Source organism: Chanos chanos, chromosome 8 (assembly GCF_902362185.1).
Source record: "Chanos chanos chromosome 8, fChaCha1.1, whole genome shotgun sequence".
Taxonomy (NCBI): Eukaryota; Metazoa; Chordata; class Actinopteri; order Gonorynchiformes; family Chanidae; genus Chanos; species Chanos chanos.
Genome location: NC_044502.1, coordinates 24,005,022 through 24,032,915, shown reverse-complemented (window position 1 = coordinate 24,032,915; position 27,894 = coordinate 24,005,022). Strand labels below are relative to the sequence as shown.

The 27,894-nt window shown below is 42.9% G+C and overlaps 1 protein-coding gene across 1 annotated transcript in view; it reads left to right on the top strand.

The window, feature by feature from the left end:
• Positions 1–27,894, top strand: part of ncam1a (neural cell adhesion molecule 1a) — a 112,324-nt gene that overhangs the window by 38,791 nt on the left and 45,639 nt on the right. The window contains exons 2-8 of the mRNA XM_030783001.1: positions 16,357–16,431; positions 18,206–18,415; positions 19,137–19,280; positions 20,121–20,258; positions 20,776–20,893; positions 25,503–25,663; positions 26,606–26,748. Coding sequence (XP_030638861.1) covers positions 16,357–16,431; positions 18,206–18,415; positions 19,137–19,280; positions 20,121–20,258; positions 20,776–20,893; positions 25,503–25,663; positions 26,606–26,748 — 989 coding nt within the window. The remainder of the gene's footprint in view (positions 1–16,356; positions 16,432–18,205; positions 18,416–19,136; positions 19,281–20,120; positions 20,259–20,775; positions 20,894–25,502; positions 25,664–26,605; positions 26,749–27,894) is intronic.

Below are 27,894 nucleotides of genomic sequence, written 5' to 3'. Positions count from 1 at the left end.
ATTTTTGATGTTGTTTTCCTCTGTGGGCTTTTTTCAGTGTTGTGTTACACAGTCAGTATGTTGTCTGCTCCCCTATGTCTGTGTCTATGAAGCCAGTGAAGCTGAATGAATGGTTTTGATAATATCAGCTGGTCTGGTGGTTGTACCATTGCATCCCAATCAGATCCATTAAGACCTGACTCCCAAAGAGTCACAGAACTGTGACACGCCTGACTTCATATCCATCAAGACATGACTCCCAAAGAGTCACATAGCTGTGTCACACCTGTCCTCAGATCCATTAAGACCTGACTCCCAAATAGCTCTTTTCCACTAGGACGGCGCTGGTTCCAGTGCCGGTGACGGTGCGGAGCCAGTGCTGCCTTGGTGCCTTTGGAGATCCAGCCCGCATTTCCACAGGTTTGGAAACCGAACGCTACGTAGCGAAAGTTTGGGTAATTTCCATGGGGAAAAAATAATGTCGGACAGAATGCATCTGCTTGCTTTTTTATAAATTTACTTTTATGCAAGGCTTCTACACAGTGAAACACCTCACAAATTTTGCCCTAAAACTTTTTGCTCTGGGGGCAAAATTCATGAAAATAGTAAGCCTGTCACCTAGCTCAAAAGTTTAAATGAAGGTCTACAGTGGTCTATTTGCACCAACCAGAGCCAAAAGAGAAAGTTTTTTCTACCGCTCTGGGTCCGACTACATTCATGTAGCATGTAAATAACAGCCTGTGTCGATGTAGACACAAATGGTTGCCCATACATCTTTTCATCATATACATATTTTCATGCTACATATAGCCCTTAGCCTACCGCTATCTTTGTCAGACTTTTTTTTTTAACTCCTGCCTCTCTAGAGAATGTCATGTACCAAATACATCAAATGCTGAACTGATTGGTTCTCACATGGTTTTTATTTGCATAGCCACTGACATCAGCAGTTCCAACTTTTAGGACCAGCAATTCTGCAGTGACGTGCCAATGCCAGCTTTTTGGCTCTGCCACCAGTATTTTTTCAGTGGAAAAACACGGCCCTGGTGCTCGATTAGGCCCCCAAGCCGCATCAGTGGAAAAGGAGTAAAAGAGTCACAGATAGCCCTTTTCCATCAACACGGTGCCGGTGCCTAATCTAGAACTGGTTCCACACATTTCCATCGAAAAAACACTGGTGCCGGTGCCACAAAGCTGGCACCAGCCTGGCTCCCCAAATTTGCTGGTCCAAAAGTTGGAACCACTGACATCAGGGGCTATGGAAGGGGCTACCGCAAGAAGTTCGCCACTATTTGAGGAGCCTCAAAATCTAAATAGCGAAAGAGAAAGCATGTGCAACTACTTGTAAATGCAGTTGTAATGCATAGGGTTGGGTATCGTTTGGGTTTTTTCGATACCGGTGCTAAAATAATACTTTTAAAATGTTGCCCGTGCCTAAACGGTGCCTGAACCAATTAAAAAAAAAAAAGGCACAAAACGAAGGTTGACGACATTTAAACAACGGCTTTATTTCTAAGGCAAATTTGAACTTCAAATTGAACAGTATATTAACTCAACACCTTAAATATATAATTATAAATAAATACAAAACACTTAACAAATTTATATAACAAATTCACATAATAAATGAAATCTAACTCAATTACAATAATTTAACACTAAATGACAGTTACAGTAATAATAACACCAAAATAAATTTTGTGTTGGAATTCTTCGTATTCTACAAACTAGAGCTTCACACTTAAGAGATTCTTTTGCAGAAATGCTATCACATTTGCTTTCTCCGGCATGTTGCATTACCTGACCTGAATACTGTGCATTGATTTGCTGAACAAATTTACGGGGTTGTGTTCAAGAACAGCACTGGTGTTTGACATTTTCAGCTGTAAAACGTGAACGTGCAGTGCCTTGACAATAGACAATAACGGCTTTTGTGACAAAACGTTAGGGTTCAGAATGTGCTACGTGTTAAGAATAACTCATGACAGTTTGTTTTTTCAAAGTATAGGGTTCATCAGTTTTTGCAAATGAACTCGGTCCGGTAGATACCGATCATATAGGGTTTCAGTACCCGACCCTAGTAATGCATCTGCATCAAAACCATTGTTTGGCTAACAAGCTTAAAAATGATACCTACCCGTCATGTGGAACACAACTGTTCTCTGTTATGAATGCTGTTTGCGGACACTACATGCAGGCAACTTTCAAATGCAAGATGTAATGCCTTTAAAAGTAAATTTATAAAAAGCAAGCAAAGCAGATGCGTTCTGTCAGCGATGATTTTTTTCCTATGGAAATTACCCCAACTTCAGCTACGTAACGTTTGCTTTTCAAATCTGTTGAAATGCGGGCCGGTTCTGAAAAGGCACCAAGACAGAACTGGCTCCGCACCGGCACTGGCATTGGAGCCGTCCTGACGCAAAAGAGCTAAGAGCTGTGTCACACATGTCCTCAGACGTCCTTTAAAACACTTACATAAGGAAATGAAGCAGTCTGAGCCATACAGGCACAGTGCACAGGCACGACTCAACAGGGCATCTCAGTTTCTCCATAAAGGAAATACTGGGACTACTGGAAAACACTTACATGGTCTATATAAGTGGGTGAAAAGCAGTTTTTTTTTTCTTTATTTCACTCTCTGACACCCTGTTAAACTGAAGCTTTGCCAAAGGTTGCTGAGTTCAAGTGCTTCTAACTGCAATTAATACAAACAAGTGGAGTTGATAATGACTCTCTGCTATTTGAAAGGTGAAAATTGTTGTTAATGCCAGTTCACTCCAGGCAAATACAAACTCTAGGGGCTTAATTATGATGAGTTTAGCTCAGCTGTTTTGTGCCGCCTCCGTCAGGCTGGTCATTTGACGGAACCAGGCCATGAAGTTTAGAAAATACACAGATATCTGTGATCTCTGGACAGAAAACACAGTCGGGGGATCGGTTGTGATCAGCAGTGTAAAAGCAAGAGCCTGTCCAATGTGTTACTCAATCAAATTATCACTGTCCATGTGTGTGATCAGCACCAGGGTTGTTATAGTTAGTGAAAACTAAGACTAAAACTAAAACAAGTGAAAAATAACTTAGTTAACTGAAATAAAATAAAAACAGCCGTTTTCAAAAAGACAAAAACTAAATTAAAACTACAATGAACAATGCAACATGAACTAAAACGAAATAGAATTGCAGGTAAAATCAGCTTTGTTTTCCCTTTCATCTTGTTTCGTTTTCTTTATTCCTTTTTCAGCTTCTATAAATCAAGGCTTTCCTCATAATATCTGAAAAACTAAAACTAACAACAAAACTAATTAAAAACTAAACTACAACTTGTCAATTCCTCAAAATAAAACTAAAATTAAAACTACTTATGCTGTGCTTAAAACTAACTAAAACTAAACTGAAATCAAAGACCGAACTAAAAGACTAAATAAAAATACAAACTAATGAAAATTTCAAAACTATAATAACCCTGATCAGCACAAAACAGGTGCAACTGGTTGGCCTGTTTTCTTTTAGGCAGCGCTGTCTGAGTGACACAGAAAGAAGCTTTGTGTTTCAGGTGAACGTGAGCAAATTGATCAAGGGACTGTCCAGTAACAGTCTTATATCTGTTCTCCCTGGTCCAAATTGTATGGGAAAAGAAAAAGCTGAAGTTAAGTTTGGAGTTTAGCAGAATAATATCCATATGTGTAAATGTGGCCAGAGAAGCGTGCAGCCTGAAGAGTGCAGTGAGGCCTGGAGCAGGTCACAGCTGAGCCTCAGGGAAGGAGGGACTTTTACCGTGTGGAATTGTGCTCTGCTCCTCCAAACAAGCAGGCCACACAGCCCTATTCAGGCCTCCTCAGGCCAAAGATCATTAGCTCAGTGGAATACAGCTTCTTTAGCTCTATTATACTGGACACCTCAAGCCTGAAAGCTTGAGAGAGAGAGAGAGAGAGAGCAACCAGCATGTGAGCCCAGAGAATATATTCTACATCCTCTTGATGCATTTGAGGACCACTCTTTGCATTTTTTTTTTCATTTGCATAAGCCTGTAAACAAATTTATTAACAAATTCATTGATTGAAGATTGCTGGTTGTTTAGGTAAATGCGAGTAAAGCAGCTTGGGTACGGATGTTTTGTATGGCCTTTTTAGGAGGACAGACAGAAAAACTGAGGACAGGACTGTGGTGACAGTGGCCAAATGCAGTGGTGCACAAAACTATTAGATTACAGCAAGCACTGTCAACAGTGAGATAATCTTCCAACAGAACTTAGTGAAAATTACCTATCTAAAAGGGACAGAAGCAAAATAGACTCTTTCTCAGGGTCTGAGCACATTGTGTCTGTATGCATCCACTGTGAGCCTGTGTCCTGACTGGGGCTTTAGGGGCGGGTGGGGTTTGTGTTTCAGGGTGAGGTATGTGTGTGTCGGCCTGCAGCCTCCAGCACCAAAAACCAGTAAATAACTCAGAACCACGCAGTCACTTCCAGACTGTATCATGGATGTCATTCTCCATACATAAACAACATCTAAGTGGTGTGTGTGTGTGTGTGTGTGTGTGTGTGTGCGTGTGTGTGCATGGCATGCCAAGAATTCATGAATGGGTGCAATAATATTTTCTTTTCAGAAAAATAGTCTAATTTCCTTGACAAACAAACCACTGAGTATTCTCATGACACAGCACAGCAAACAAACCTGCATTCCCTGTGGAGGATCTCCATGGGTCACAGGTTACATGGCATTAATAATAGTCCTGGCTCAGTGTTTTCTTTTTTTTCTTTTACCGCTTCCCTCTGGTCTGAATGTCAGCTCACAGTGATAGAGAGAGAGAGAGAGAGAGAGAGAGAGGGATTTAGTGGAGATTAGCACTGGCATCCTTTCACTCTGACTGGCAGGCTGTCAGTCAGCAGCCCCCATCAGGTGAGCCCGCTCTGTTTAACAGAGACAGAGAGCTAATTTAAGGACAAGTTTGATTGATATTTTAACTGGTCTGACACCAGGACCACCCCCCTCTCATGCCAGCTTTTAAGTAGTGCTCACTCTTGGGGAAGCGTTTTTTCTTTTCTTATTATTATTATTTATTTGCAGATCTCTGGTTAAGTGTGCAGATCTCTGATTAACTGCGGTAGAAAAGGGATTGAGTGTAGTGTTAAATCACTGAACTACAGAGCAAGAGAGTGTGAAAGAGAGAGTGTGAACTCAAGGGCTCAGTGTGTGGTCTTTTTTTTACTGGTTGTACTGAAGAAACAGGGAAGAAAATGGATGAGTGGAAGAGGAGGAGTCGTATGCCTCGCCACTTCTGCCATGATGGAAAACGATAAACCCATTTGTAGGTACCTCAGCTCTGCTCTGGTTGTGTCTCAGAAGATCAAACGCTCTTTCTCTAACCTCCGACCAGTTGTTTCTTCCATCTTTCCTGATCCCCCTTCGCATCAAAGCTTTTCAAATAGAATTTCAGATTAAGCAGCAAAGTGCCACTAATGTGGAAAGGCAAATAGCGCATGTCTGTGGGGAATGGGAAGGGGGAGAGAAAAAAGGCGTGTATGCAATGAAAGCATTCTTAAGAAACGAAACAACTTGATTTAATCTGACCCCTAGTGTTCATCAACCAAACATATCCCCCCACCCCCGCCACACACACACATCTCAGCGTTAATCTGACCCCTTGTCTTCATCAACCAAACATACCCCTCCACACATACACACACATCTCAGCATTAATCTGACCCCTTGTCTTCATTAACCAAACATACCCCTCCACACACACACACACACATCTCAGCGTTAATCTGACCCCTAGTCTTCATCAACTAAACATAATTACATTTCATTAGTGTTTAGACAAATCAGATCCTCTGGTCCAAGGACAGTTAGCATCCGGCAGATCTCGCAGTCTTGTAACAGTGGGAGAGGGTTTTCTGTGTTGAGGGGCTGAGGAGGGCAAACAATAGGCGTGCATCTCATTAAAATGAGTAACATGCTCACACTCGGCAAAAGGAGAAACCATTAGTGCTTATGGGAGTTTATGTACAGGACAGAGGGTGGAGTCAGTATGCTTATGAAACAGTATGACCTACCAATCATCTCCAGGATTGTACTGATTGGAGGACAGGGCTCCAGGATAGTGCTGATTGGAGGACAGGGGTCCATGTTTCTGCTGATTGGAAGACAGGGCTACCATCACTGAAGAGGTGTTGGTAGATGGTGATGTCACAAACCTTAAGAGTTCAGCAAGAGAAAAAAATCTTTGCATAATTGCTGTTTTGAAACGCGAGCTGTAATTGCTGTTTTGAAAAGCCAACTCCAATAGCTATAATAGGTAGGTTAGTTAGATAGGTCATTCATTCTAGGATGGAAAAGAGGTTTTCCGTATGTATTGTCACTTGCTGTGTTTTATTTTCCCTGCTTTCCTCCTTTTTCTGGTTTTGGGACACTGGGTTAAGAGAGAGTACAAATTAATTGATAAAAAATAGTGAAATAATAATGACTTTAAAATGACACTGTTAGCATTCACAAAGAGAATTTTAAATGGACAACTGTCTGATTAGGTTCTTTATTTGAAGGTTATCTCAGAAATTTGGAGATATCAGACATCTGCCCTCCTCATCAAACATGATACACATGTCACGGAGCATGAAAGACATTTTCTGTCCTGCTCTATGGCGTTGAGCAGACGAGTATGCCGTCCTCTCTGACAAGATGTGTCATACTTGTTCTTGCCTATGAGAAAGGAGCTAAACCGTTTGTTCTTATCTGATTGGTAAATGATTTCTCTCTGCCCACCTCTGAAGGCCTGGGACAGACAAAAAAATTTCCAAAGTGTGGGAAGATATTTTGATATCACAGGGGAAAGGATAGACTGGATATATTACCATCACTTCAGTGCAACTCGAATGTGCGAGTTTCAGTGCTTATATCAGTAACAACACGTGTGTGTGTGTGTGTGTGTGTGTGTGTGTGTGTGTGTGTGTGTGGGTGTGTGTGTGTGTGTGTGTGTACATGTGTAATCTCTCTAGCTTTAGCTTTAGCTTTTACTCTCCCTACCAAATATGACCTGTCATCTGCATTGCTTACTTTTCAAAATAAAATTAAACTTCTGTCATTTGTTTGTCTCCCTAGCTGTGTTCATAGTATGTGATTCCCATATACATCCAGTCTATCAATTTCACCTCCTTTTATCATTTTCATGGTTGTGTAATGTAAACTCCACAGATGAGAAAAGTAACTGTCAGGCTTTCTCCTCATTTCCCCTCTCGTGGCTTTAATGTAATTAATCAAAGATGATGTGTTCTCAGATTAGTCTGCTGGAAGAACATACCAAACGTTGCACAACACAAACCCAGTTAATGTCACGTCAGTCACTGCTCTGAACTTCATGTTCTCCTTTTGTATATTCTCTTGTCTTTGAAACAAAACCAGACTTGAGCACTATGATGTTGTAAAAACAAGTTTAATCAATTGGTATGTGAGTTGAAGGCAAATCCAATCCAGTGGAATATCCATCCAAGGTGTGATTTGCTAAAACAAAGTTTCAGAACCTCCAGACCTGCTCCACCTCCAGACCTGCGGCCTGATCAGCTCCACCAGGTGGTGGAAACTTTTATTGCCATTGCAACCTTGGATGTTCCGCTGTGTTGATATCTTTTTGGTCACGGTGTGAAACAGTGTATGCTAGGCGGGTTAACACTACTCCTTCCCTCCTGAGGACATTTACTTTTTGTTGAATTATCACACACCAGGCTCACTAGAGTGAAAAGTTGGCACAGGATCCATCAATAGACTGGTACGGGTGTTGGCAGTAGTGCCAAGGCACAGGGGCGTGAGGGGATTACCGTAATGAGGGCAACCCTTTGTTCATTCTTAATCCTGCATGCCCCCCATAGTGTTGGCAAAGTGTATCTCTCATTCCTGTGTAGTCAGAGCTCCAGTATGAGGGAGTCCCCCCCCCCCCCGACAGAGCACATGCCATACAGTCCAGAGAGGCCCGTTCACTCGGACCTGCCATCCGCCTAGCCCGGTTAGACCACCGAGCAGAACCGTCTGGCCCTTGCTGAATTCTCCGATAGTGGCACCCGCTCTCACTGGCTGCCAAGCTCAGATCAGACACACAAATTTCCCTGTGTCCAGAGTGAGAGAGACAGATGAGGGCACATATGGAAAATAGAGGAACTGGTCAATGTTGTTAATGTAACATTGAGTGATGCCAAATGACATGGGAGATATTACGACGGTAAATGCTATGCTGAGTGATGCCAAATGACACAGGAGACATATTGTCATGTTCTGGCTAGCCTAATGGATGTCTCCCTGAAAATCCTGTTTCAGAGACTGATTCTTTTTGATTTTTACATTTTGAGGATACTAGTCCTCTTTTTCGTATGAGGCATTTCAGCTTTTGGTGTCAGTACTGTGAGTACACTGTTAGTGTCAGTACTGTTCGTGCACTGTTAGTGTCAGGACTGTTCGTGCACTGTTAGTGTCAGTACTGTGAGTACACTGTTAGTGTCAGTACTGTTCGTGCACTGTTAGTGTCAGTACTGTGAGTACACTGTTAGTGTCAGTACTGTTCGTGCACTGTTAATGTCAGTACTGTGAGTACACTGTTGGTGTCAGTACTGTTCGTGCACTGTTAATGTCAGTACTGTTCGTGCACTGTTAGTGTCAGTACTGTTCGTGCACTGTTAGTGTCAGTACTGTGAGTACAGTGTTAGTGTCAGTACTGTTCGTGCACTGTTAGCTAGATTTCTCTGGGAGATGCTTGGGTAATTAATTAGTGCCTTAGAGACTTTGAGGTAGACATTAATCTAAAGTAAATGTACACCAAAATCAATAGTCTTGCGGTTGTTTTGGACGAACATGGCAACAGAAACTGTTTACCCATAATTAGTGAAGATTACTGGTTCAGATGAGTGTGAAGTCAAGGAGCAGCGAGATGCATGGACCAGAGATTCGGTGGGTACCAGATAAAGTGTTCATTACCATGGGGAACAAAGCTAGATCTCTTAACTTACCTGAGATTCATCAGAAACATGCCTCTCAACAAGCCTCTCATTTACAAACTCTCTCTCTCTCTCTTTCTCTCTCTGTGCAGTTGTGTGTGTGTGATGTCTTTGTGTGCATGTGTATGTGTGCTTGTGCGCATGCAGGTATGACCGAGAAAGACAGAAAGGGACTATTTCAGTACGCACAGGGGTTTGCCTGTGTTCTCTCATCTTAGCTTGGTGGGCCCATCTAATGTGGCATTTCAAAGAGCTGCATTCCCACCTGAAAGCAGGGGAAAAAAAACTAACCATCAGACCCAAAGACAAAAAGAAAAAGTTGGGGTGTCTGATTAATCTGGCCCATAAGGAGTAGGCTGTTTTGAGGTGACACAGTGTCAGGTGTGTGTCTGAACGTGGACCTCATGCCTTCTTCTTCCCCCTCTCAAACTAGACTGACTGTCAGAGTAGCTTTAGTCACGAAGTGTTTTTTTTTTGGGGGGGCGGGGGAGTTTCAGCTTCAGCCATTACTGTTACATAGCCTTTTTGTGTACATAGTTACTCTGTATATAGTCACTCTGTACATAGTCACTCTGTACATAGTCACTCTGTATATAGTCACTCTGTATATACCCACTCTGTTTATAGTCACTCTGTACATAGTCACTCTGTATATACCTACTCTTTATATAGTCACTCTGTATATACCCACTCTGTTTATAGTCACTCTGTACATAGTCACTCTGTATATACCCACTCTGAATATAGTCACTCTGTACATAGTCACCCTGTATATACACCCACTCTATACATAGTCACTCTGTATATACCCACTCTATACATAGCCACTCTGTACATAGTCACTCTGTATATACCCACTATGTTTATAGTCACTCTGTATATACCCACTCTTTATATAGTCACTCTGTATATACCCACTCTGTATATAGTCACTCTGTACATAGTCACTCTGTATATACACCCACTCTATACATAGTCACTCTGTATATACCCACTCTATACATAGCCACTCTGTACATAGTCACTCTGTATATACCCGCTTTGTATATAGTCACTCTGTATTTAGCCCACTGGCCCAACTGGTTCAGCAAAAGGTTAGTAAAACATTTTGATCTACTCTGTGACAAAACAGTCTCATTGAGGGGTGGAGGTGTCTCTGTTGGTTTTAATCCAGTCATATGTTTTGTAAATTCATTGCTCACTCCAATTATAAGGAAATTAGGATTTTTTTTAAAATGAAACACATACACACACACACACACACACACAACCTGTAGTAAAACTCAGTTTTTTAAAAAATGGTTTTTCTTTTGCTGTTTGTTTTTTGTTTGTTTGGTTGTTTTTTTATACCGCAATACTTTGTTGCGAGCCACAGGAGGTGATGAAAGTAGACATAGTGGTCTACTGGTAGTGAATATATTTATATTTGTCACTTTGGTTAGTTTTCATTGGGTAAGCTTGACTGTGTATTTAGAAACAGAAATGGCAAAAATTTTGACATTGCAGATTTTCCTCAAAGTAGAATGCATAATAAAATGTCACCATTAAAATAGTCTATTTGTCCATTATACTGGAAATATTATAAGAAGGGACAAAAAGAGAGGAAACAGAGGTCTGACTGGATGAGAGACACAGAGCTGAATATCTCTTCAGCAGGATGAGTGAGAGGCACTGAGAGAATGCTCCATGCAGTGTATACTAGCGACTCAAGGTTGTCCACCAGTTATACTCACAGTATAGAGTTATGACGGTTTGAGGCTTTCAGCTGCCCCTATGAATTATGTCCTGTTTACAGTTGAAAATGCCCTGTTCTGTTTCTCTGGAGTTCAAATGAATGTTTCATCAGGCAAGTTCACAGTAAATCAACTCCTGTCCTCCTTGTATTTCAGACTGTTGACCTGACTTGTTGAAAAGGCGCTAATGGGAAAAATTTGAACTTCATCTTCACCCTTTAAAAAGTAACGTTTTGACCAGGGTCGTGTTTTTGGTTTTGATTTTATGTATGTATTTTTCGTTATTGTATTCATCACTGCAGAATGTGAATTCAAGACTGGGCTCTGCCACTGTCAGTTCATGATAACTGGGAATTAGCAGGAAAACTGCTTGGTGCTCTGGGATTTGCGTTCAGGGAACATGTTGGCAGCAAGAAGAGCTTCTATGGTGAAGAGTAAAATGGTTGAGATTTCTTTTATAATTAGACGATCCAGTTTGCCGTTCTGTTGTGTCTCACATATTTACTTGTCTTCCCTGTGCTCACCCTGAAGACACAGGCTCACACTGTAGCAATGCAAACATTTTGGCTTTCAGACCACAGCTTCCAGGCCACATTACCAACTGATTCAATCATAATATTACTTCTTTGTTTCATCTTTCCTGGCCCAGACTTATTTGCCTGCCATAGGGATGTTGACCAGGGACGTAATTTGCTTCCTTTGTGTCTTAGGTTTTTGGGGAGCTTTTTCTTGCCTGCCATGAGGATTAAGTCAGAGGGTGCCATCTTGTTTTGTTTGTTGTGGGCATGTAAAGCCCTTTGAGACTTTAAACAGTGATATTTGGCTCTAAATAAACTTGAAACTTAAAACATACTACACTCTTCCTAGTCAAACACTTCTGTAGGAGCTCTGCGGGGTATTGTTTGTTCATTTGTTTGTTTGTTTTGAGCAAGGCAGTTGATGTTCTGTGGATCTCCCTGGTCCTTGGTCAATGCTCTCTTCTTTCCTAACACATCGCAACCAAAGGCACTTCTGATCAACACTGTTCTGGTCTTCTGTCTGAAGTAGCAATAGAGTGATTTGGGTTAATAGCACCAGGAGTTGACTAGGGATGTAATTTGTGTGTTTTTTTCTCTGTGTTCACCTGATGCTTTAAGAAGGCTCTGAGGCTCTCAGGTCAAACATGCTTTGGGAAGCTCCAGCATATGTGTATGACTTTATGGAGAGGGTGTCATCCCAGCAATGTTCACATTCCTGTTTTTGATCACAGTGCACTGGAAATATGCAATGTGTGCTGTATCTGAAAGGGACACAAAAATAGATGAATACATTATTCTGTTTCATTTCATAAACGTTAATGATCTTTACTCTGGGCTTTAATTACTGTCTGCTTTGCTTGGTGTGGGGTTGGCACCAATCTCACCAGTCTGGTTAGTGTGAACCAGAAAACAAAACGTAGCAACACTACACATCAAAGCCCACCTGAACATACTTACCAGCAATCCAAAAGACATTTTACCTATATTTGAGTGATTACATAGACCTTACTCATGCTATCACCTACTTCTTCACAAATTTCTGCCGGCACTTTCTGATGGAACATGATGTTAGTTATCTTCTTCTCAGCATGAACCCACTTCTTCTAAGTCGCTTGGGAAAAGAACAAAATTTTAAAATGTAAACTGTCCTTGTTCAGACAACCGTCTATTAGTTCTCTTTTGAAAATACTTTGGCAAAATCAGTCCTCCCATATATCAGAAGAGAACCAATCAAACTGAGCAATGACATCAGGGTATTCAGAGCATAATAGCACAGCACATCAAAGCCACAGCAGAGCCAACAGAAGGGCCTTGTGGTTCTGAGCACATTAAATATGTAAGAGCAGCATTAAATGCATGGATGAGACAAACTTCTACGGGCCGACTTTCTCACACAGTTCCATTCTCTCCATGCCACTGATGCAATCGATACAGCTCATGCTCGCTACAGAATCGTCCTCAGCAGCCAAGCGGAAGTTTCTCCTGGCCGAGATCATCTGGTGTTTGTGTTGTCAGACTATGCTGTGTTGCTTTTTTGTTTTTGTTTTTGCTTTTTGTTTTTCCCCGCTGCTTCATGAAGAGGGTTTTTTAAAATTTATTTTAGGACTATTGTGAAAGCACCCTCCACTTTGTAAACAGTACAAACACCTACACACAGTAAAACTGAGATCTGTCTTTAGCCCTAAATAAACATGTTTAAACAAACAAACAGGCATTTCATACACACAGGCATGTGTGTAAATAATACGTCTCAAAGAGTCAGCAGACAGCAGGTGCCTTTTTATCACACTCTATCTAATCAGGTGTGAAATATCCACCTGATAGTTCCACCATCAGTTTGTTCTCTGTAAAATGAAGATCTGTAGTTATTTTTTCAACTAATTCACAGTCAGTTCTGTTCATATAGTCATTCCATTTGTTAGAAATCTTTTTCAAATAATCTTCATTAATTCTTGGTTTCTGGTGTCTAATGTGACTAATTTCCCCCTTTCTTCTACATGGCCACAGCACACACTACAAACTAATGCACTGAATTATACATTATACGTTTAAACATGTGTTGAAGGGCACCTCACTATGGTCCAGCGGGCAGCTAATTAAAGATCCACAGCTGCTGCAGACATTTACTGTTAGGTAAATAAGAATGCTAGTCTTTGCTTTGGGTTTATTCTCTCTATTGTATACACCTTCAGTCAACTGCAGGCCTGTGTCAGAGATTTTTAAACCCATGCTGGGAGATACTGCGGTGCTAAAAGACATTCCTACAGTGGCATCATATATTTAGAAGAGCAGAAAGGAACAGGAGGTGGTTGAAATTGTTCTTTAAACAGAGGCACTGAGCTTGATATGGTGGCCTACGGTATGTTGACACTGTAGGCAATCCACATTCTTTTTTTTTTTTTTTGTTTTTTTTGTTGTTGATGACAGTTTATATTCAAAGTGACCCATATCAGATTCAAGCGTGGCCTGACTTCTATTCTCAGTTGGCCCACACAAACAACAACAAAAACATACCTTCTCCATGGTGATTTAGCTACGTTAATGGTGGAGACCTGCAGTATTATAGTGGAGGCCTGCAGTATTATAGTGGAGACCTACAGTATATACTAGTTCATCATGACTGGTAGGGGAGAGAAGAGAAGTGTCAGGTCACAGCTTTGGCACTTTTCCATTACCATACATGCTTGGACTGAGGAGCACCCATCAGTCCTTATGTACCTCACTGTCCATCCATTAACATAGACCTTCACTCATGTACTCTGTGTTTTTCACACTCAGTGCCATTGTAGAGTTATGGACACAGTAACCTGTCGAACAGAAAGTAACAACAACAACAACAAAAGGCCACTTGAGCCGGTTTTTACTGTTCTCAGATAAGTTTTTGCATGACATACAAATGTCGGAATCAGAACTGAGAAATTTGGGCTCTGTCTAGTTTTTGCTGTTCACACTGTGTCATATATGAGAGGAAAACTGGAAGTGGATCACGTTTAGATACAGCATGAATGCAGACCCAGATCCATTCATGACCAACTCAGATCTCATAATCTGGGAGAGCACTTATAAAATTACCCACACTCTAATATGGGGCTTTAAAAAGCAATAGCTTTGAGACCATTGCTCAGTATCTGTGTGCTGGTACTCCTAGGGCCCTTTGTCTTCATTTGTGTGATATGGTATAAAGTTTATTTAGCGTCTCGTGGATCTAGTGCCAGTGGTAAAATTCCTGTCATAAAAACAGATTTCCAGCAGAGGCCCACTGAGGTTCACTGCTTTGTCACACTGTTGTAGTCCAACTTTGAAATGTCGTGGACTTCCGTTGAAAATTCTTTCTCTAAGATCCTTTTATCCCATTGTAAAGAGATTCCTTAGAGACTTTCAGAAATAATAGCAGAGACATCTTCAAATGAGGACTATTGTTAAGCTTGTTCCTTCAACAGAGACAATTTGTTTTTAGGTTTTGTTTCCTATTTGGTTTCACTGCCACCAGTAGTCACCTGTACCTGGACAGTAGTCACCTGTACCTGGACAGTAGTCACCTGTACCTGGACACACTGATGGGCAGGACTGAGTGTGTGGCTATAGGACAGACATTTCTCTCAGCAGATTAGATGGTAGCATCAGAAGATACTAATTTCACTGACATAAATCAGCTTATTAGGTTTAGGAGAACACTTTCCTTGACTAGTTGTCATTTTTATGGAACAAGGGGAATGTAGTCTTTTAGACTCTTACTCAGAAGTAAAATTCATTAATGCTTTTATATAAAAATAGAAATGAAAGATATTCTGCAATAAAATATGTTGATATTTTTAAGCCTTGAAGATTAGATTCAGTTAGTTTTTTAATTCAGTCAGAGATGTGAGGCAGAATTAAAACTAGCTGACAGACCACAGATTATTCTTGTTCCTCGCTTGCTAGAGAAAGATCAAACTGTCTTTTTTTCAGAGAAATATGACATACTTTGATGAAAGGCATTACATGTCTTAGAGTACCTTCAGCTGTAGACTGAGACAACCGAGGTGCACGGAACAGAACACCACAGGAGGTCTTTTCTACCAGTGGACATCAATCTGTATAACTCCTTCCCCTTCTGTAGGGAGGACTGCTGAAGCAGTGGACACTGAGAGCAATAATATAAATATCATGTGCAATATTATTCTCTCAGCAACGTTAGTGTACTTATTTTTACTAAATTATCTCATTTTTATTATTATTCTATGAGGCACTGATGTTATTTATTACTCTATTGTTTTTTATTCCTATGTTGTTGTAATTTTTTGAGAAATCTCTGGCACAAGAAAGTTCTATCTTATCTTATCTCATCTTAGATGCAGAGTGGAGTGTGAAGAGAAATACACACTTCCATCAGAGTTCTGTCAGGTGTCTTTCATTAAACCTGAGAAAATTGAGGCTTAAGGTATCATTATGAAATATCATTGAGTCCCAGGACGTGCAGGAAATTCCAAATGGGAAGTATGCGTTTGTCGAGTGGAGGCTGTAATTCTTGGTGTTTTGCCAAGCAATAATTGTCATATTTAGTCAGAGAATCTGCCTATCCGACACTGAGAGATTTCACTGAGAGCTCCTGACAGTGCTTGCGTGTTTCCATGGTTACAGCTAGTTTCCTGCTTTGCTCCATCATAACCTGAACGCTCTAGCCCCTTCATGGGTAAAAATGAGGAGAGAGAGAGAATAAGCCTGCTGCATTAGGCAGGGCAGGAAAAACACCAGCACTCCAAACAGTCAACGTGTCATTTTCTGTGGCTCCAAAAACACACACTACACGCAACACATCCCTCCAAGCTCGGTTGCCCACGCTAGATTAAAAATCTCATCAGGAAGTTGCAATTTAGAAGATTTGATGCCTAGAATTAACCCTGACATATGTTTGCCTTTTACTGGAGCAACTGAACTGTGTTTTCTCCTCCACTGTAGACCATGGAGTACCCATTAACCGAACATCTCAGAAAAATGCATCCTAAAATATCAAGAAAACTGCTTAGATAGAGAATGAGTCGACCTACTTCGCAGCTGTGGGGCATCTGTTAGCACCACAGTTTCTACGCACTTTTTGCTTTAACAAACAAAACTAGGCCAAAAGCCTGGAGCTCTGCCTTTGACTCATCTGTTCTCCTCTTCTCCCCAGTGTCTCTGCAGGTGGAGATCGTCCCTGCCCAAGGAGAGATCAGTGTTGGAGAATCCAAATTCTTTCAGTGTCAAGGTAGGTGAGCACCAGCCTATACTCCTCCCCTTATCTGCACAGTCTTCCTGCTTTGACTTAAAAAGCTCACTTACTCTGGAACAATGCATCAAACCACTAATTCATATTTTGGGCTCTATGTTTATTTGAAGCTTAAAAAAAGGGTGTCCATGCTAAAGAAAGGCCCTCGTATGGGCCTTGAATGGCTTTAGCATCCCAGCTGGCACGTGACCGACCTTCAACGTTGAAATGTGGTTGCAATAATGTCAGTTGTTGTTTCAATGTTGAAAAAACTTTTAAACAATGTTTAATGCTAATGGTTGTAAAAATGTTAACACAATATTTTCTAAGTCAACGTCAAAATTTCAACGTTGAAAGATCTGTACGTTGAATCGATATGTCTTCAACAACAAGCAAAAGAAATTTGTAACAGCTGCTTTCCCTCATATTTAATCAGAAAAGTGCCATAATATCTTTTTCCAGGGAGTCTCATTTGATCACATTCAAGCTTTACCATTGACTTATTTAGATTTGTTTATTTTTGTGTTTATAGTAGAGGGATAGTAGTATTGCAAGTTATGCACAGCAAGTTGCACTAAATATAACAATTGCATTGAAAACATATAACATGCACAGTAAATTCCTGATTCAGATAGTATTGTCATGTTGATCTAATTGCAAACCAGGTTATAATACTGTAGTGTCGGAGAGTGGTCGTTGGCCCCGCCCCTTTTGCTCTGTTGGGCAAGTTTCACTGTTTGTTTGTTGTTAGACAACGTGTTTGAAGTAGATGTGTGTTGGGGGATGTTTACTGGTGTTTTTGGGATATCTGTCTCTATGTTTTAAGTTTTTATGTTACAGATAGTAATTTGGGACGTCACCATTTTGGTGAAGTGTAGCCAGAGGTATCAGGCTGGTTGTCCTGTTATTAAACGGAACAGTTAACTGCTAAATAAAATTCCGTCCCTTGAATTCTATATTGTCTTATATTGTTTCTCAGAGTATGTGATTATAATTGTGCAGTACCATACCACAGTGTAATGAAATATACAAGTAAATTTAATTCAGAACGAAAGCAAAAGTCACCTCCAGTACAGTTAATGCCTTATAGAAAGACATTGGAACAATGTCGCAATATTGATGTTGATTCTATTTTTCAATATCAACACTTAATTCAATGTTGATGCAACACCTTCACCCATGTTGAAAAGTAAGACGTTGAAACAAAGTCACGATATCAATGTTGATTTGATTTTCAAAATCAAAACAAAATTCAGCGGTGATTCAACCTTGGTCCATGACGTTGACTCAACCTTGAATAAACTTTGAAATGCCAGCTGGGATTGTAGCTGACTGTGTTTGTGGATGATAACTTACTTTTGCACAATAAACTTTATCCTGTTTGGCAGAGAATTGTATAAATGGACAAAATACCTGAAAGTATATTCAAAGTAAGATGACTTTGCTTTGCCCTTCTGACAGATATCAAAGGGATGACATCACAGAGGTCTTTCAAGATGTTTTATCTCATTCTTTTTTTTTTTCTTTGTTGGCAATGATATTTCAAACATTCATGAAAATTCCTCTTTACAAAATTTACCAAATATTTATTGAGTCTCTGAAACAAGGACTTTGGAAAAATGTATTTGATGACTGGTAGCAAAAAATGTAATAAAGTATTCAGACACTCTCATACGGTTAGAGGAGTGTTTTAGTCCAGAGTGAAGTCCTGTCTTATAGATTGTGAATTAATGGTTCTTTGATGTTCCTCTCAATCCATTTTGTTGGGCTGCAGTTGTTGGTGATGCCAAGGAGATTGAGTGGTATGCCCCAAGCGGTGAGAAGATTCTACCAAACAGGCAGGATATAAGCGTCAGTGCCATTGACGAGTCCTCCTCCACCCTCACCATCTACAACGCCAATGTGGACAACGCTGGCATCTACAAATGTGTGGCCAAGAGCGGAGATAAGCAGGCTGAGGGCACAGTCACTGTGAAGATCTTCCGTAAGTGCTCATCTGCCACTCAGACTCAGGGTGTTCAGTAAATGGCACAATGGGGTCTCAGATTACACACCTCATTGCCCTGGTCCAGCTGCATTATAACACACACCCTGGCCAGGCTTACTGCTGTCAGCACTGGAACTAGAGCTTTAGCCCATGGAAGGAATGCATCTGACTAAGACATATTTTCTACTACATGTTTTGGCCACATTTTTAGGATGGCAAGAACATTCATCATTTTATATTCAGCATTGCAATGAATTTGTGCCATTTGAAAAAAGATTGCACAACTAATGTACTGACATCAGAGGCATAGCCCTGTAACACACATGCTGTCTCTAATGACATGTGTCTGAAGTTCACTGAGCTCCCAATAAACGGCCAAAGCATGGCACTCCCTAACACACTAACGCACACACACATACACCTAACACACACACCAGCACAGCATGGTGCTCCCTAACACACACACACACACACACACCAACACAGCGTGGTGCTCTCTAACACACACACATAGCAACACAGCATGTTGGGAAGTCAACTTGGAGAAATCTTTCAGATTTCAAAAAAATCAGTTTCAGAATACATTTTTATCAGTGTACTTCTATACATTATATATCATCTCATTTGTAATTTGGTTTGTCTTTACCATGTATGATGACTGTGTGACATGATTTTTTTCTTTTGGTCTAATAAAGTGTGTTATAAATATTTTGTGCAGAAAAGATAACCTTCAAGAATGCCCCAACTCCTCAGGAGTTCAATGAAGGTGATGATGCTGACATCATCTGTGATGTCATCAGCTCACCTCCACCCAATATCTACTGGAAGTATAAGAACGTGGCAATTCAGATGGAGAAAGATGGTAAGACCTAATCATAGAAAACTCTCTATCTCTATCTCTACCTAACTATCTGTCTGTCTATCTATCTATCTCTCTATCTATCTCTCTCACTCGCTCACTCTCTGTCACACACTTTCTCCTTCTCTATCACTCTCCACATACTTTACTTTTTCATCCAGTTCAGCCCAGGAATGTATAATCTGACTGATAGTAGAGATGATGTGAGATAGAGATACCATATCTTAGATTAGAACAGACGGATGTGGTCCACTGGAATCTGATTAGCAGTAATTGTTTAATCTACAGAGAGCACAGACTTGGTGCCCTGTATTTTTTCTGCTAACTGGGACTGCGCTAACCTTTTTTGGGACTCCTCCTTCCCATCCTTTTGGAAGGCTGCGCTCACCACAGCATTCTGGCCTGTGGTGTTCTCTGGCAGGCTGCCAGGAAAACTGGAAAAACCACTAATTGTAGTAGAGATTGTAATCCAAACTGCATATATAAATAACACATTTTCCACATTTCTACAGATAACCCCTTCCTAGCTTTTATTCTTCTTTTACTGGGTTATACTTGTTTAAACATCTCTTAAAGCCTTTCATTTTGTAATTCACAACCTAAGAAGGCCCCCTCTCGGTTATTTCAGTCCACAGTGAAAAGTCCACTCCAGGTTTTTGCCAGGTGTCATTAGTAGTTGAGCTGTGAGTGCTTTTAAAATGTACTGGCACAAAGAGCAGCTCGTTGTGTAAAAATATATTTAGTTGTAATCAGGCTCCTTTATCCCACTCCAAAATTGAATAGAGACTTCCCCTGACTTCATTCTGCTCTTCTAATCTCTCCCCTTCACATCCTCTCCTACAGTTCGCTTCAAGGTCTTGAGTAACAACCACCTGCAGATCCGTGGCATAAAGAAGACAGACGAGGGCCCATACACCTGTGAAGGTCGCATTATGGCCAGGGGAGAAGTCGACCTTCGGATCATCAATGTCGTTGTCAACGGTGAGGACTCTTCACTTCACGTTTTCACTATCCCTGCCCATTTCTCCCCACTCTCCTTATCCTTACTGTCTCCTCCTCTCTCTCTCTCTCTCTCTCCCTCCCCTACTCTTCTCCTCTCTCTCTCTCCACCTCCCTTACTCTTCTCATCTCTCCCTATCTCTTACTCTCTCTCTCTCTCTCTCTCTCTCTCTCTCTCTCTCTCTCTCTCTCTCCCCCTCCTCTACTCTCTCTTTCTTGCATAAACTACGTAAATTGAAACCTGAGGGACTAGTCATTATTGGTGTATCTAGTGAAGTCTTTGCTAGTCCTGAGTCACTGGTGAGTATACCTTATCAAGAAATAGTCAAGAATGCTTCAAACAAAACTCTTCAAACAAAAATGGGATGTAGAACTGTGGTAGAAAGGAACATCTTGTATTCACTTGTTGATGATGTATGCAAACATGTATTTTGTGTGTGGGAACAAACCATATTTATTGTGCTATCATTAACGGAGTTTTCTCTCTTGTGGCTCCCAGTGCTCCCCAGTATCAGAACCAGACAGTCAGAGCTGAATGCCACTGCTGATACGGGCAACTCTGTCACGCTGGCATGCGACGCCGACGGCTACCCAGAACCCATTGTGACATGGACACGGTGTGTGCCACTCTCTTTCCACAAGATTGCATGCATTCACCTCATTCTTATATGCTAGAGAGAAACAGAGAAGAGACAGTAATCGTAACAGTGATAAGGCAGAGGTAAACTTTCTCCAGTCTGCAAGTGTCAGCGTTATTGTATCCCCTGAATTTGGAGGCACCTCTGATACTATTACACACACACACACACACACTCACTCACTCACTCTCAAACACACACACACTCTCACAGCTGTTGTTCCCAGTGGCAGATGGCAGGCCTCAGCCATGAGGTCTTAGTGACTTCTTGAGCAAAGTGAGAGAACAAGGGAAGAGAGAGAGGGATGAATGAAAGAGATCAGATCAGCGCGTCCCCAGGGAGAAGATGAAGAACTCCCCCGGATGCTATTCACACACCACCACCCCCCAACAAAACACAGGCATCTTAGCAATGACAGAAAGGGTGACTGCTGATCCAAAAGTCATATCCAAACCCAATAAATCTAGTAATCTTCCTGTTTTTATGGCTGAAAGACTGCATTAGAGGAAGAAGTAAGACTAGTTTACTGTGTTGGAGGAGGAAGAAGAGTAAAGTGCTATACTAGTGTGAGAGTAAAGAGTGTCAGTGAGAATGTCAGGGAGTATTAAAGAAGGAAGTACTGTCTCATGATTCTCTGTGTAGAGATTAATAAGATGTTTAGGATAAGATATTTAAAAAGTCAGTTTCATGTGCAGGCAATGCATACACATTTGTGTATAGACACCTACACACACAGTGGGTATAGACACATACAATTTACAATTTACAATTTAGCATTTAGCAGACGCTTTTAGCCAAAACGACTTACAATCAGTGCATCAGTCGGATTCCTAATACCTCATAAGCATACATCGCTAAAAAGACTGAGCATCAATTTACTCCTTCGTATTGCGCCCTGGAATTCTTAGACAAACATAGATACAAGACAAGGGTTTTTTTTTTTTTTTTTTTGGAAGGGGGGTTAGGCTTAGGGGGATAGGTGGGTTCTGAAGAGGTGGGTCTTCAGTTTCTTGCGAAAGATGGTGAGGGATTCCGCAGTCCTAACTGTATGAGGGAGGTCGTTCCACCACCGAGGGGCAATGGCGGAGAAGAGGCGTGCTCGGGAGGAGCAGCTGCCGGGTTCCCGAAGTGAGGGGACCCTCAGCTGACCAGAGGTCGTAGAGCGGAGGGTTCTAGTCGTGGTATATGGAGTTATTAGGGACTGAAGGTATGATGGGGCGGAGCCTCTTGTTGCCTGGTAGGCCAGCACCAGTGTCTTGAATTGGATGCGGGCAGCTACCGAAAGCCAGTGGAGCGCAGTAAGCAGTGGAGTGACATGAGAGTGCTTAGGGAGGTTGAAGACCAGGCGTGCAGCAGCGTTCTCCACGAGCTGGAGCGGTCTGATGGCGCAGGACGGTAAGCCAGCCAGTAGGACGTTGCAGTAGTCCAGGCGAGAGATGACAAGCGCTTGGACCAGGAGCTGGGTCGCCTGTTGTGTGAGGAATGGGTGGATTCTCCTGATATTGTATAGGGAGAATCTGCAGGATCGAGTGACTGCTGCAATGTGACCGGAGTAGGTTAGCTGGTTGTCGAGGGTTACGCCTAGGTTTCTGGCTGCTGTGGTGGGGAACACCACAGATCCCTCGATGGTGATTGCAGTGTCGATCTTAGGGGAGTTCTTAGCAGGAAACAACAGAAGCTCAGTTTTCTCCAGGTTGAGTTTGAGGTGGTTAGCAGACATCCAGGAGGCAATGTCAGCTAAGCAGGCTGCGATGCGAGGCTGAACCTGAGAGTCAGAGGGGGGGAAGGAGAAGAACAGTTGTGTATCATCAGCGTAGCAGTGGTAAGAGAGACCATGGGCGGAGATAACTTGACCGAGTGATCTGGTGTAGAGAGAGAAGAGGAGTGGACCTTGGAGTACCGAACCTTGTGGGACTCCCGTGTGGAAAGGGCAGGGGGAGGAGACCGATTCCCTCCAAGAGACCTGGTAGGAACGGTCCGACAGATAGGACTTGAACCATGCGAGTGCAGAACCCACGATGCCCAGCCCAGCAAGGGATGAGAGGAGTATCTGGTGGTTGACCGTGTCAAATGCTGCGGAGAGGTCTAGGAGTATGAGGATAGAGCTGAGAGACTTTGCTCTGGCCAAGTGGAGCTCCTCCGAGACAGCAAGGAGGGCCATCTCGGTGGAGTGGCTGGCTTTGAATCCAGATTGGTTCTGATCCATGAGATTGTTCTGGAGAAGATATGGAGAGAGTTGGTTATATGCTGCACGTTCCAGGGTTTTGGAGAGAAACGGTAGGAGAGAGACTGGACGGTAGCTACTGATATCAGCAGGGTCTAGAGTGGGCTTCTTAAGCAGTGGCTTGACCCGTGCCCTCTTCAGAGCAGAAGGAACTGTGCCGGTAGACAGAGAGCTGTTGATCAAGGACGAGATGAAGGGCAGAATGTCATCCGAGATGGCCTGAAAGAGAGGGGAGGGGATGGGGTCCAAAGGACAGGTAGTAGGACGATGGGATTTGATAAGTAGGAGAGCTTCAGAGTCAGATAGGGGGGAGAAGGAGGAAAAGATAGTGGGGGAGGCGGAGGGTGCAGGATGCGGGGTGGGCAGGGATGGGGGAGAAAAGACGCAGATGCCTTTGATCTTCTTTTCGAAGAAGGAGACAAAGTCATCGGCAGATAGGGATGAGGGAGGAGGAGGAGGAGGAGGAGAGAGGAGGGAGGAGAAGGTGGAGAAGAGTTTGCGGGTGTTGGAAGAGGCGGTGTTGATCCTGGAGTGGAAGAAGGCAGATTTAGCAGAGGACAGGGTAAAGGGGAAAGAAGAAAGAAGAGAGTGGTAGTGGGATAGATCGTTGAGGGATCTCGATTTCCGCCATCTCCGTTCAGCCGCGCGAAGTTTGGCTCTGTCAGCACGAATGCTATCAGTCAGCCAGGGACTAGGAGCAAAGAGGCGAGCCGGCTTGGTGATGGGGGGGCAGAGGGTGCCCAGGGAGGAGGCCAGTGCGGAGAGGACTGTAGAGGATTTCTCCTCCACGGGGAGAAGAGAGAAGGCTTCCACAGATGGGAGAGAGGAGCAGACCGTGGAAGAGAAGGCGCCAGAGGAGAGGGTGTGAAGGTTGCGCCTAGCAGAGACTAGCAGCTTGGGAGCAGAGGATTTCAGGGAGGGTGAGATCAAGAGAGAGAAAGACATGAAGAAGTGGTCTGAGGCGTGAAGCAGTGTGACGGTGGGATCAGGAACTTGGCAGCCTCTTGTGAAGACAAGGTCCAGTTGATTGCCACCCTTGTGTGTTGCAGGGGACTCCGTGAGGGTAAAGTCAAAGGACTGAAGGAGGGAGAGTAGGCCATCAGACTGAGTAGAATTCAGCGGAATGTTGAAGTCTCCAAGCAGTAGGATGGGGGTGCCGTCCTCAGGAAAGGAGCTGAGGAGGGTGTCCAATTCGTCCAGGAATGCCTGCAGAGGACCTGGAGGGCGGTAGAGAACAGTCATGTGTAGTTTATAAGGGGAAGAAACAGAAACAGCATGAAATTCAAAGGAAGAGGGAGAGATGGAAGGGAGAGATGTTTCTCGGAAGCTCCACGAGGAGGAGATCAGGAAGCCAGTTCCCCCACCCCTCCCTGAGGATCTTGGGGTGTGGGAGAAGGAAAAAGCAGTGGAGAGAGCAGCGGGAGTGGCCGTGTTCTCCGGCCTGATCCACGTCTCAGTGAGGGCCAGAAAGTGCAGGGACAGCATTGAGGCTTGGGCAGAGATGAAGTCGGCCTTCAGTACCGCCGACTGGCAGTTCCATAGGCCACCTGAAATGGCAACAGTTGTAACAGCAGAGCGCGGCGGGTGGATGAGGTTAGCCAGGTTGCGTCTTCGAGGATGCAGCGGCCGCCACCTGCAAAGAGTACGAGAGGAAACTCGGACAGGAATAGTGAGATGACACATGATTAGTGTGAGAGAACAGAAGGAGGACAAAGGTATTTAGAGCGGGTAGAAGCACGATTGTACAGATAAGCAAATGAGAATTAAATCAAATCACTGAGGGTCCGGCAGACAGGCAGCAGTTGTCTCAGCTTCCTCGTTGTCCTTCCTCGGTGGACTCCCGCAGGTAGACTCCCTTGTCTTAGTCCGACCGAGTCTTAGTCCGACCGAGTCTTAGTCCGACCGAGTCTTAGTCCGACCGAGTCTTAGTCCGACCGAGTCTTCGTCCGACGAGACAAGGGAGACGAAACTGCTACAGCTGCCGCTACAGCTGCCGCTTGGCGGTAGCACTATTACTAAAGGGTCTCGTGACTACAGCGTTCGCGGCTTAAGGGCTGACTACAGCCCCGCCCCCTCAGAACAACGCGTAAATTGGCTGTGGCCGAGAGTAACAAACAAATGCAAATCAGCAACTCAACAGCTGACGCGACAGAAATTCAAAACAAACTCCCGAGTGAAATAAGCTAGCGCACACAGTTCTAAACTGACAGAGAACCTAAGGTAAAGCGAACCCTGAAAGAATCTAGCACGAAGTACACACACATACACACACAGTATGTATAGCCATACATACACACAGTGTGAAAGGTACTCTTGGCATGGCAGACATGGGCTGAGAGTGTGAATAATCTCTCTCTCCCACAGAAATGGTGTTGTGTTACAGTCTAATGAGAAGTACCAGCTTAACGAGGATGGCTCAGAACTGGTCATCAAGGATGTGAAGAAACTAGATGAAGGAGATTACAGGTGCATCGCTAAGAATAAAGCTGGTGAAAAATCTGAGGAAGTGAGCCTCAATGTGTTTGGTAAGAAACAACCTGAATTCATGGGTTGTGTGTTGCATAAGAAACTAAACTAACTAATTGGTTGTGTGTTTGTGTGGTTTGCTCTTTTTTTTGTCTTTTCTGGGTTCATTGAGGTGCAAGTTATCAACATTACAGAGGACAGTTACTGTGTCTATAACTAACCTGTGATTGTCATTAGAGTAGACAGTTACTGTGTCTATAACTAACCTGTGATTGTCATTAGAGTAGACAGTTACTGTGTCTATAACTAACCTGTGATTGTCATTTGAGTAGACAGTTACTGTGTCTATAACTAACCTGTGATCATTCACTTGGCCCTTGTCTTAGACCCTGCTCTAAAGTGAACTGTGGACTGTGCTTAGGTCTCTTCTTAGCACATTTATTTTAGCCTGTCCATTAGGGTTGGGCTGTATCAAGGTATTATAGTATAAAGGGGTATTTAGAAATACCGAAGGTATGAGTTTCAATACTGTAAAAAATGCAGACTCTTCTCGTTTTCTATATCCTGATATGGAGATGCTGTATTGAGGTGAGGTATTGTAGTGTACAGCAGGCGCCACCAGAGGTCGGTCTACTGGTAACAAGATGGCGACTGCAAGTGGTGGAGGTAACATCACATGAGATTAAATGGATGTGAAAAGTCTAAGGATGGAAATACTCAGTATTTAAAATCACATACTGAACACCATTCCAGCATTATGTAAGAAAAAAGGAAGACGATGAAATATTGAGAGGGACGTGTGAAGAGAGAACATGTATGGAGGATGTAGATGGAGAGTGGGGATGCAGGCGGGGGAGGTGTTTTGCAGGACTGTGTTCAGGCAGACCTGGGTGTAGTATGAGGTTTCCTTTTTCTCAAGGACTGTCAGTGTGCCCTGCCTGTGAAATCTGATGAAGTGTTTGCAGTTTTTGTAACTATGTGTGTGTGTGTGTGCTATCCAGTCCAGCCTAAGATCACATTCTTGGAGAACCAGACGGCGTCAGAGCTGGAGGAGCAGATCACTCTGACCTGCGAGGCTACAGGAGATCCCACACCAAGTATCGTTTGGAGTTTTGGTCGACGCGTCTTTACTGAAGGAGAACAGGTGATGAGGGGTGGGGTCGAGGTTCATAGGGATGGTCACCATGACCACCATAGAGCTGATCTGATCATATATTGATATTCTGCCTGATTTCACTAATTAGTTACACTTCTTAGCTATGGTGCTGTGTTAATTAGTTTAATCAGGCAGTGAATTTGATGGTTTGAGACAGTTTGTGGTCTCTGAGGAGCTGGCCACCACTGCCCTGAACCATAAGACCAGTTTAAAAGTCCTGATAAGGCATGATCACTACGGACACAGATCCTCTTACACTGTTTGCGTCCAGCCCTTCTCACACTCACACTGACTCACACACCTCCTCTTCAGCATGATATTCACAGAAAATGGACGCCTTGTCTGGCATGTACCTCGGTGCTATGGTAATTCATATTCATATCTAGTCATGACTCCAACACGTCCTGCACCCTCTGGAATGTGGAGCAGAGGAGAAGTACAGAGACAGAGAGAGCAAAAACCTTTTCACCCTTGACATTCATATCTACACATGACTCCAACATGTCCTCTGGAATGAAGGCAGAGAGAGAGAGAGAGAACTGGTCCAGTTAAAGTATGGGTTGTGGGTTCAGTCCCCTGGTGTGATGGAGACCTCACTCCAGAGCGAAGTGCTGAAGCCCAGGGAAGGCCCAGAGTTGTGCCTTGACCTCTGACGTACGCAGTCATAACTGGAGGAGAGGAGTGTGGTCTTTCTGGGCAAACTGGAATGGAGTGAGATTAGACTCTATCAGGGTTGGGTTGAGGGGAAGAGCTACCCAGAATGCAATTCACCGGCTCTACCTGATACACGGCTGCTTTGAGAGACAGACAGAAAAGTTGGTGTGAATTTGCCCATGATGTGTGCATTTGAAGCACACAGAATCCTCTGATCATCTACAAATTTCTCTTCATTCAGACAGTCAAACACCATTGAAAGCTCTTATCATAATTCAGCTCTGCCTGATGATCCCCACCCCAAAACCAAGTCCACCAATGAAGATGCAGTTACTACGTCTCTTCCATTCACATGGATATTGACAGCATGTCAAGAAAACGCCACCATTGTAGATATTCAGATTAGAGCAGTCTGTGATTCCCCAAGCAAGAGTTTAATGGAAGCTTCCATAATATTTTCACATGCTCTTTGTCAGTAAG